The sequence below is a fragment of the Oryzias latipes genome, chromosome 16, assembly GCF_053564925.1.
Source record: "Oryzias latipes strain Hd-rR chromosome 16, Olatipes_Hd-rR_3.1".
NCBI lineage: Eukaryota > Metazoa > Chordata > Actinopteri > Beloniformes > Adrianichthyidae > Oryzias > Oryzias latipes.
Window position 1 is genome coordinate 5,103,931 of NC_136252.1, and position 11,655 is coordinate 5,115,585.

Below are 11,655 nucleotides of genomic sequence, written 5' to 3' on the forward strand. Positions count from 1 at the left end.
ATGTCATTGATTTTATATTGTAACCATATACATATACATCTCTTGGCCAGGTCACCCTTGCAAAAAAGATCCTCATCTCTCTGGGTTTTATAGCTGGTTAAATACTACACAACAAAAGATGGTCATAGAACAACAAAGTGCAAACATTCACCCTTTATTGCAGAGTAAAATTCAGTGAAAACATGGACAGATTAAAACATCAAAATTTAAGCAAATGTGGGATCTCTACTGATTTGAATTTTATTTAAACTGGTACTAATTTTCATAACTTCCTTACATACAATGAAGTCCCTTGAACAATACAGCAGTATTGATTTGAACTTTGTCTTACTCCCCTCAGTCTCTCTTCTTCTGTATGTAATTATGTCACCTAAATTAAGTTCTAAACACACTGGACAGTAAAGATGTAGGTCCACTCCCAAACGGTCTGAATTCCACAATGGATTGATGTCGTCTTGCAGTTCCAACATTTGTGGACCCAAAAGAGGACTGTCCCATACCAGGACATTGATCCCAGGATGAGGTTCAGTCATGGATCCACTCTCCTCACATTTAATCTCTGGAACCAGCATACCATGACAAAAAAAAAAAAAAAAAAAGATACTGTTTATGAACAGCACTGTTTTTTTGTGTTTTAGATTATGTAGGAACAGTGACCGACTAATAATAACTTATATTGTTGCTTGCAGGCAGACCTCATATCTCCATAACTGTTTATAATTTGCAAATAAGTGAACCTTAACAAAGTAGTGACATTAGTACATCTGATGGCTCATAAGGCCATGCATTGTGATGCATTTTGAACTTGCAGATGTGCTATTCTTCCTACAAACAAACAATTTAGGGAAATTGTTTGCACCACACAACAATAATCCTTTTCATTCATTTTCGACGAAAATTCACTGTAGTCATTATGATTTCATGATACTCTTCTTGATACTTTCCACTTTAGTCAAACTGCACACAAATCAGTTGTCCAGTACAGTGAGATTAAATAAAGCATTTACCCGGGGATCAGAAACAGGGTTCTGGGTCAAGCCCAACTGCCACAGCTGATTTGGTGTCATGTTTTGCTCCGTCCTGATTGGATGGGTGTCCCACGCGTCACTAAAGACATCCAAACTGGCCTGAATGCGTGGTAGGAAAATGTAATGGCAGCAGAATACGTGATGTGACTGATATTGAGCAAGTCTTGGTCCTCAGGAGAGTGCAGGATGTTGTAATATAAACCAGTAACAGTCATGAAGACATCACACCAGAGGAGCTCAATCCTGTATTTGGAAAAAAGCAAAAAGAAATATTATATTGTCAGATTTATTTTTAATACATCATTCACTTTTATGTATCAGGGCTCCAGACTAACTTTTTTCACTAGGAGCATAGTGGCCCCTAACTGAAAATTTTAGGGGCACAACCAGAAAATTTAGGGTCGCATACCGTAAATCAACATTCTAACCAAATCTACTAATTTCCACTGTATTACAAATAAATACTTTAATAATAGATGCAGAAATTACAATGTGCTGTTTCTAATTCAGTGTCATATTTTATTCTGCACTTTTGAAGATGCAACATGAAGGTAAACTGACATCACCATCGCTGTCACGACAGTACAACTAAGTAAAAATAGTAAAAAAAATACCATACATTTAGAATAAAAAAAGTTTTTAGTAACAAGTGATTACCGTAGTAACCTTTCGTAATTTCACAGTTTCAAACAATACTTAAATGTATGTAAATATTAGAGGATGGAAATTCATGTTGGTCACACCAAATAGGTTTAGCCAAGATGCACAATAAGCGTGTTTGAGATCACCCAGATGGACGCAACACTGCACAGATCACCTGGTGTGTGACGTATATTTTTGTTTTTGCTCCAACATCACCTGTCAATCAAAACAAAAATATCCCGAGAAAGGGGTGAGAGCAAGACACCAATCAGAGCGGACGCAGCTGGAAATTTAGTATTGAACTGACTAAAAGCTGCCCTACAGACTAGGGTTGTGCCGATGGACGATATCATCGTCCATCGTGATGGGTGACTGACATCCCGATGGAGAGACCACCATCGTGATGCCACGCCCCCGCCACGTTGCGCGTCGACATCATAAGCCGCGGTTACATGTACAAAATATCTTGATGGGATCAATGGTCGGATTAGAATCCAACCGTGTACATGGGCCCAGAAAAATGTTTTCAGAATAAAAAAACGTTCACTAAGGTCACAATTTCGGTCGGAATAAATCATTCGCACACGCGCAGTTTGAAAACCGGAAGAGGATACAACTTCCGCCGAGCGGCTTTTTTTCCAAACTTTATTGAAGGTAACAATTCAATACAAAACGATAACAGCGGCGAGCAGCTATATACATTGACATGTCAGCTCGGTAAAATACGAGAAGATCTTCTAAACGTGCTTTTAATAATGTTACGGTTATTATCAAACACCTGTTCGCTCATCATTTGAATTTTAATCCGTGTGGTCAGTGCTTTTTCTGAACGTAGCCAGGATTAGCAGTATGCTAACACGGGCTAACAACATTAGCTTTGGATGGTGCTGCTTGCTGGCTGCACGTAAACATGTAAGAATAACATCAGCCTTTATTTAGTCGGGACACGACTGGAAACACAAATCCACGTGATTGATTGAATGTTTTCTAAGGACTGAGCGACATTTCTGCTTTGAAGCTCAAACCGCTGTGTGTCTGCTGACGATCCGAGCTGTGCTCAGACACACGTTTAGATCCGGTTCTGAGTTTTATAGCTCGTACCCCTAGAGCTGCGGGACGGATCGCAGTCTTAAATCTCCCACACATACCGCTCATGTACCCCCCCCCCCTTCCCATCAAACATAAAGCTGTAAATCCGCCCTCCGCCGGTCCACTTCGCTAGTTAAGTGCAGGAGCGGACCACTTCTTTTCTATTTTGCTTGTTACTTTTTCTGTTAAAGTCACTTCCCTCAGTTTATACTGGATCATCGCGGATTAACCATTAGTTGGGAAATAAAATGAAAAAAGCAAAATAACGAATAGCAGTTATATAAGAACGAAAAATGTAAAAATACCCCCCCCCCCCGACGATGTCATCGTCCATCCCGATGGTTGACAGCAAACATCGTCAACGGCCAAATTAGGGGACATCGCCCAACCCTACTACAGACTACAAAACAATGCATTATGGGACATGCGTCCTGATGGGTTTTTTGTAGTTCACTGATCAATTAAAATAATTTAAAATACCAACTGATTAAAAAAAGGCTACATCCATTACAAAACATTAAAATAATTATAAAAGATGTAATATCACAGCTCATACTTAGGGGGAGAGGCATATTAAAACGAAATTGAATGTTAAGGACAACTCCTAATTCCTGGTCTCTTTCAGTCTCGCTGCAGCTTCGACTTCATGCGAGTTTGAGACCCCTGCTGTACACTCTGTCACTGGTACACTAGCTGCAGGTCGGAAGAACGAATCAATAGTTCGCTTGCTCATAGCTCAGACGCACATATCAGGTTGTGATGATATTTGTCTCCGTTTCCTTCCCACGGATGTTTACGCGCACTCGATTATCTCTAGGCCCCGCCCCTCCACATATTTTAGCCACTTGCAGTGACTTTCCCTATTCTTCTCAGACGCATTGGCCGCCTCAGGCATCACTCAATGAAACGCGAGTGTGTGCTCGCGTGTGCTCCAGTCTCATGAGTATTCGCGCGAGTGTGTGTGTCTGCCTGCGTGCGTGTGCGCTCGCGTCTCATTGATGATTTCATCTCTCATTTCATCGATCATTGACGTGCTCCTTTCATGTTTAATGTATAAAAAATACGGAGGGTGGAGGAGGCAAATTTACTGGTAGCACATGTGCGACTGGGTGTAAAATTCAGTCGCACACTCTCAAATTTTGGTCGCAAAATGCGACCAAATGGACGCAGTCTGGAGCCCTGTGTATATATTAAAGCTTCTAAAACTAGGTTCAACTCACCGTTGATTGTGTGTACACTTTTCCCACAATGAACCCGTTTGTGTCAGTTGTACGTACTGTGAGCATTAACTCGGCTATGCCCACATTTTCTCCTCCGTGATCTCCTCTCACCCTGACAATAACATGAAAATCATGTCTCAAACACATAATTACAAATGCATCGCCAATACGGTACACATCAGTTTAAAATGTAATGTTCTTATGTATGATGCCAATTTCTAGGTTAAAAAAATTGCAGGAGTGGGTTACATGTATCACTGGGGAAAAAATGAGGTGAGAGAGACTGTTAAGGGGGGGTAAAATGTTATTCATGAGGGGAAAGAGTTTTAGAGTTGCCTTTGTTTATGGAGAGGAGTCTAAAAAAAGTAATTTTATTTTTGTACAAATAACCAAGTACTTATACTGCCTGATATGTGAATAAAATATTTCTTTATGAATGACATGAATACCTCAGAGGAAAGCCATAAACGTTCACAGCGTCACTGAAGAAGGCCAAATGGGTGTCTGCACAGTTGTTGTCTGCTATCTTCTCAGGTACAAGATCTATGGAATACAAGTACAAATACTTTCAACTGACAGATGTTTACGGCGGCAAAAATGCTAAATTCCCAATTGACAGGTAAAACAGTAATACAATAGGATGATAAAATATGAAATAGAATAGAAGGGTATTTAATAATCCCTGAGGAAATTTTTTAAAAATGGCCATCTTAAAAAAACAAATAAACACACATGCATTACAAATAGAAATATCACAAAATAAAAAGATTGATAAAAAAAGGTAAATAATTGGAAAATCAGTGGGTAAAATTAAAAGAAATTACTTGTAAGATGCCCTGCCAGAGAGTTGTATTGCCTGATGGCACGAGGAACAAAAGATTGTCACGCTGTCACGCTTCAGTAATTCCTAGAGAATAAATAAAAACACAACAAACATGGATTAGATCATTTAGCTGTCTTATCTTAAATTACATAATTTTCAAATATATGAAAGGGGAATTTTTTTAAAACACTCTTGCTATGATTACTTGAGCTTGTAGTAAAGAACACCTTTAAAAAAATCAGAGACAAGACACTAGCCGCGTTTACATGGGCCAAAGTAATCGGAATGAACGCCTGATCGGAAAGAAAATGCGTCATGTAAACGCGCCGTTCGGAATACTCTGCCCCGATCAGACTCATTCGGATCAGAATTTCTTTCCGATGGAGATAGGTGGGTTATACCGATCGTTTATCCGATCGTGGAGCATGTAAACGGTAATTCCGATCGTGTGTCACTGCTGCTCTGGTTTACGTCATGCATAGACGGTGTTTCGCTGAGAGAAAGCTTTGGAGCGCATATGGGACCGACCAGCTGCTTTGCGGACGCCCCGTGAAAAGCGCCGCTCCACTCTTGCCACGCTGGGTCTCCCCTCTCTTTCACCCCTCATGGGGGAGATTCGGAGGAGGGGCGCTTCGTGCCCCCCGACGCTCACTCGGTCCACTGGCACCTGAGTGAGCAGAGGAGCTGGATTAATAATTTTGTGTCTGTGTGTGTGTGTGTGTGGGGGGGCTTTTTTACGTGTGCGTTTTGTTGTTTTGTTATGTGTGGGAGAATTCAGACTGCGAGCCGTCCCGCCGCTCTAGGTTAGCGGCTGCAGGACTCGGGAGGAACCGTGTTCGAACAAAGCTCGGGCCGCTAGCTCACAGAGTGGCTTTGGGGCGGTCTGTGTGAACTTTTCAGAGCAAAAATAAATGTCGCTCAGTCCTTAGAAAGCTGCAGATTGCTGCGTTTCTCGCACGGTCCTGGATTTTGTGTCCATCAGGTTAATGATGTTAGCCCGTGTTAGCCTGTCCTAAGCTTTCGTCCATCTTAATTCTTCCACAAAAAAGCACTGACCACACAGATTAAATATAACGATGAGCGAACAGGCACTTCATAATATTCATAACATTAATAAAAGCACGTTTGAAAGATCGTCTCGTATGTTACCGAGCTGCTGTATAAATGTCTGTGGCAGCGGTTTGTTTACAAAGGGACCTATTTCCGCATCCGGGTGATTTTACACTACTGCGCATGCCCAAATTATTCATTCCGAACGAAAGTGTGAGCCATGGGAACGTTTGTTCTAATCGGAAAAAGGTTTTCTGTGCCCATGTGCACGGGTGAATTTTAACCCGACCATTGATCCGATCAAGATATTCTGCCCATGTAACCGCGGCTACTGATCACAGGAAGCCTGTGTGTAATACTTACAGTAACTTCTACTCTAATCACTGTTGATAGCTGATTTCTCCCATCCGCCCTTTCTGTGACTACTTATCGACTACAAAACAGCCTAAAAACATAATGTTTGGGATTCTTGTCATTACGTCATTGGAAGTAAAGATACGGGGATTTTAGTGGCTGACACTCTGACACAATCTCACAGGGCTTTCAGCACAATACGGGTTCTAACGTTAGAAACTTAATGAGGCTTCTTTCATTCAACAGTGGATTCATGTATGTTATATTTAAAAAATGCCGTTTTCATGAATGTCATATGAATTAACTTTGTTGCACATATCCACCCCGTCTTAAAGTCTGGGTTGTGAAAATGCTGTGTCTAACTTTAACCCGGATCGCGTTTACATAAAGGCAGCACACGGAACAACTAGCTAGTTAGCATAGCATAGCATCAGTGTTTAAACAAATCGCCGTCTCCAAATCAATACTTTTTATTAAACTTTCTTTGCTGCTGTAAATCCGGCATGTTTTCCCCTTAGTTCTATCTGAATCATGTTAAGAACCTACAGATCATTGGCTATAGACGCTAGCTTGAACCGACACCGGCTTGAACTTCACTCACACTCACACAGCCACAACTTGCACAGGCTAAGCAAAACAAAGCTAAGCTAATTTGCGGTGGGGGTACTCTGCAAACGACTCGGCTGCAGTGTTCATAAAGCATTCACACATGTCACTTGGCAAAGGAGAACGCTTCAACTTAGTATTCAATAACATTACAGGACGTACAACGAGGGAATGATCAAATAAATGCATTACTTACGGGCTGAGACTGATCCCGTTCAGAAGACCTCTCCGCCATGTTTGCCGCCCGCGTCCTCCCAACTGCTGTGCTGAACAGCTCCCTCCCTCGTCACTTTGAAAGTGAGGAGTGTAAGGGGCCATTCGATTGGTTAAAAGCGAACCCGCCTGCTTTGCCGATGAGTTTGATTGACAGATTCACTAGCCAATGGTGACATTAGTTGACCCGCTCCGTCAGATGAGTCTCAATATTCACCGTAGAAAATTCTCTCACACACACGGGGAGATTCACAAACGAGAACGGGATTTTGAATGCACAGTCTGCAGTTCGAATGATCTGTGAGTTCACATCACATGTGTACCTAAAAATCATGTTTGTGAAGCACTTACTGTGCATTTCTGATACATTTATTGTGAATTTCTAAAATGTTTTTTGTGAAACACAGTGTGCACATTTGTGAGAAACACTTATTGTGCATTTGTAAAACATTTAGTGTGCATTTGTGAAACACAATCTGTGTGTTTGTGAAACACAGGGTGTGTATTTCCGAATTTATTTTTCACGTTTGCATAAAATGACATTTGTGAATCGGAGCGTGTGCATTTGTAAAACCGGTTGTGTGCATTTCTGATTATTGAGACTGAATTAACTCCATAGACATAGGCAGGCGAGAGATGAATTGAAACTAATTACTGTCATGTCGTCTCAGAGGGGAAAGTTCTTGTCCAACCCGAAGGCCCTTATTAGCGATGGCTTTTAACATGGTGTTGACAGTCAACAGTGGGGACACTTGATGCACAAAGAGCGCTGTCACAGATGAAAGCTGGACCACAAAACAAACAGGGTCCAACAATTGGATTTTTAAGGGGTTGTTAATGTGAACAAAGACAATTGGTTTGTGTAAGCCGTGCTGTGCATCACATCTATCATGATCATTTCTGCCGCTGTGTTTTAACACATAGCTGTGTGATTCCTCCTCTGCATAAATATGAGGCACCTCTGCTTCAAGTGGCATGCAGAATTCATTCCTCTGCCCCTCTGTGAGTTCTCACATGGCAGATGCTAAGTGATTGAATGAGTGGACAAACCAAACACTTGTGTTGTGTACCTGTAGACTTGTACAGGTATTTATGCAGCCGGTGAAGGACGAGCTTCAGCTGGGAGATGACCCCTGCACACCGAGAACCACTTCTGTAATCAAGTATAGCAGATGAGAAGAAAGAAGGGGAAGCTAGAGACTCCTGGTGCAAAAACTGCAATGACAGATATTTATGACTCTAAACCCTTGCTAAAATTAGATGTTGACATCCGTTGCAGAAAAGTACTTCATTTTTTGCTTTTTCTAAATTGCACTTATTTTACTTCAGCTGGTCCAGCTTTACAAGTTTTAGACTCTATATCTTTTAATCCAGGCAATTTAAGAAAAATGCACAGGGAAAATTCATCAATGATAATCTATAAGTTCAATGCTATCAGCAGGCTTTTGTAGATAAAATGAGAATTTTTACATCTTAAGACTGTTCTTTTCCTCCAAAGAGCATTCCCTTTTCCTTTACTTTGATGACTGCCAGTACAATGACATAAATCACTTCATGCTGATAGAATGAGATATTGTTCAAAAGAAAATCAGCTTTGGTCACTTGAAGGTTTCATATTAGTGATAAGCTTTTGTCCTGAAAACGGCAGCAGTGCTTTTCTCTTCCTGAGGAATCATACATTTCTGATAATGTTAACTGTCACTTTTTAATAAACAGACGTGTTGTGATTCTTATCTTAAAGTCTTAAATGCACCTAACTTTTTAAATAAAATCTTTATAACTATAAAGATTATAACTGCTTTTTCAATAAAATCTTTATAATGTGTCATTCTAAGTCACAGTTGAGGTCATAGTTCTCTGATGCAGCCAGAACCACCTGGATTTGAACCCACTTAAAACGGTGGAGATGACAGTGGACTTCAGGAGGAACCCCCAACTCACAATTCTCAACACCACTGTCCCCTCAACAGACACAGGTTCCTAGGGTCCACCATCTCACAGGACCTTAAGTGGACCTCTCACATTGACTTACTTTTGGAAATGGGCTCAGCAGAGGTTGTACTTCCTGCGACAACTCAAGAAGTTCCACCTGCCTCAGGAGCTGCTGACTGTCTTCTACACGGCAATAACCCAGTCTGTCCTGACCACATCTATCACGGTCTGGTTTGGATCAGCTACCAGACACGACAAGAACAGACTACAGAGAATCATCAGATCTGCTGAGAGGATTATTGCTTCCAGCCTTCCCTCCATTCAGGACCTGTACTGATCCAGAGTCAGGAAGTGGTCTGGCAGAATCGTAAAAGAGCCCTCTCATCCCGGACACGGCCTTTCCAGCCTCCTCCCGTCAGGGCGGCGCTTTAGGACAATGCGCACCAAAACCACTCGCCACAAAGACAGCTTCTTCCCCCGAGCCGTCACTCTAATGAACTCCTGACTCCTGACCACTCAAGAACATAGAACAAAACCACAGAAACTGTCACACCGGAACTACTGCTGCATTAGTCTTTTTTCTTATTTAGTTGTTTATTTATTCCTATATTTACCTTATATTACTTTCTTTTTTTATTATTTATTCTTTTTTTGTCTTGCCCCTTTACACTTTTTTATACCTTGCTAGTTTGCACGAGAGCACAAGACACTGAAGCCAAACTCCTTGTACATGCACTGTACTTAGCCAATAAAGTTGATTATGATTCTGATCAGCTAATTTGCTGCCATTCTTTTGCCTTTTAATAGATCCAGGAGGCAGCACAGGACACACATTTACAAATGTCAACCAACCTTGCTTGTGCTGGTCTGCCCTCCTGTGGCCTGCATGACTTATCCTGGATAGGTTAGGCTTTTTTTCACAGTAGTAGGCTTAAGTGATTACCACAGTTATTTAAGTTTTGCATCTGCAAACAACATGTGCATCGAATAAAAAATTGCAAGAACAATATTTTTGGTGCTTTCATAGTATTACTATGTCCATCTGTAAAAGCTGTAAGGTTTGTGGCTGTAAAAGCACATGTAAGAAGGAGGACCCCTTGTGCTACCCTAGGCACTTTAACGTTGGGAGTCGGGTCATCTAGACCCACTAGACAGTGCTCTGAACCTTTTTTCTTCAATGATTTGTGATCTTCACTGGTGTCCATGGATTACATGAAATCTTTCCACCTTTATCATGGTAGGAAGAACACGGCAATGTAAGGGTGGGGCCATCTAAGATAACACAAGGGTTAAAGAGCTACTCCAATGAAAATAGTGTTTGTGGTGTTTTTAACATGTTTTTGTAGCATTTCTCTCATGATGGAGGAAACATATTAAAGAATTTAATAACCTTAAATTATATATATATATATATATATATATATATATATATATATATATATATATATATATATATATATATATATATATATATATATATATATATATATATATATATATATATATATATATATATATATATATATATATATATATATATATATATATATAAATAAAAATTGCATTTCTGGGAATTTATCCAAATTGTGATGGATTGAGAACAGACGAAAAAACCTGCAGTTTAAAAATGCTTGGGTTTGTGATGTTTTGGGTATTGAATTTTTGGCATTTATATGTATTATTTATTTTTTGTTGTTTCCATTTTTTCTCCTAATCAGGTCACAAAAATGCTTGCTGTGGTGGTGGTCCTCTTCGCCGTGCTTTGGATGCCTTACCGGACCTTGGTGGTGGTCAATTCTTTCCTAGAAAAAGCTTACTTGGACACCTGGTTCCTGCTCTTCTGCCGTCTCTGCATCTACTTGAACAGTGCCATCAACCCAGTGATCTACAACGCCATGTCCCAGAAGTTTCGCACAGCTTTCAAGAAGCTATGCCAGTGTGGTCCCCAGCGCATGGAGAAACCGGTGACCTACAGTGTGGCACTCACATATAGCGTCATCAAGGACACCTCCAATGGCGAAAGTCCTGACCACTTTACCACTGAACTGGATGATCTGCAGTCGCCGACAGACCAATACCTACATGCCAACATTTTGCCATGTGCCAAAACGATGCAGTGTGATGAGAATATCCTCACTGGTCAAGATGTCAAAGCTTGACTAAAGTTATCTGAATGTCAGGGATTCTGAAAATTTACAGTTTAATTTAATTTAAGTCTTAATCAAAAGCTGACAAAGATGTGCTGCTTAGTTTCTTTTTGTAAATAATACTTTCTTAAAAGGGAACATTTGCTAAACAATAACTACAGCATAATGGAATGCGCCGTCATGCACTCAAGGCTTTTAATATTATGCACAAAAAAAGCAAATACGATGAAAGATGACTTGTCTAAAACTGAATAATCTTACAGTTTAACACAGCTCTTATCCACTGACCTTTGCGTAAATTTTACTACGACAGAATAAACTTGAATGAAAAAAGCTGCACAGTGGATCAGAGGAAAGAAGAATCTGACAAACTAGAGAGAAATATAATCATTCCCATTTCACAGTCACCGGCTGAAAGTCCCTATAATGGATGTGAAAGGACAAGGGTCCTGTTTCTGTCATTTTTCAGTTTATTGTTAAGCTGTGGGTAATATAATTTTACGGTTTGTTCTCTTAGCACCTCTATCAGCCACAGCAAATAGATGTTTACA

At 40.4% G+C, this 11,655-nt stretch overlaps 1 protein-coding gene and 1 long non-coding RNA gene across 3 annotated transcripts in view; one reads left to right on the plus strand and one right to left on the minus strand.

The window, feature by feature from the left end:
* Positions 1–11,145, plus strand: part of trhra (thyrotropin-releasing hormone receptor a) — a 36,267-nt gene extending 25,122 nt beyond the window's left edge. The window contains 1 exon segment of the mRNA NM_001204790.1: positions 10,676–11,145. Coding sequence (NP_001191719.1) covers positions 10,676–11,116 — 441 coding nt within the window. The 3' untranslated portion in view covers positions 11,117–11,145.
* LOC144984520 (uncharacterized) lies at positions 139–7,618 on the minus strand. Of its 2 annotated transcripts, XR_013648269.1 has the most exons (5): positions 7,009–7,618; positions 4,804–4,886; positions 4,429–4,522; positions 3,980–4,091; positions 139–1,271 (listed from the first exon to the last, which is right to left on the minus strand). It is a non-coding gene; the product is annotated as an uncharacterized LOC144984520 (long non-coding RNA). The 2 variants fall into 2 exon arrangements; XR_013648270.1 differs by lacking the exon at positions 3,980–4,091 and having other exon boundaries at positions 7,009–7,610.
* Positions 11,146–11,655: the final 510 nt, after the last annotated feature.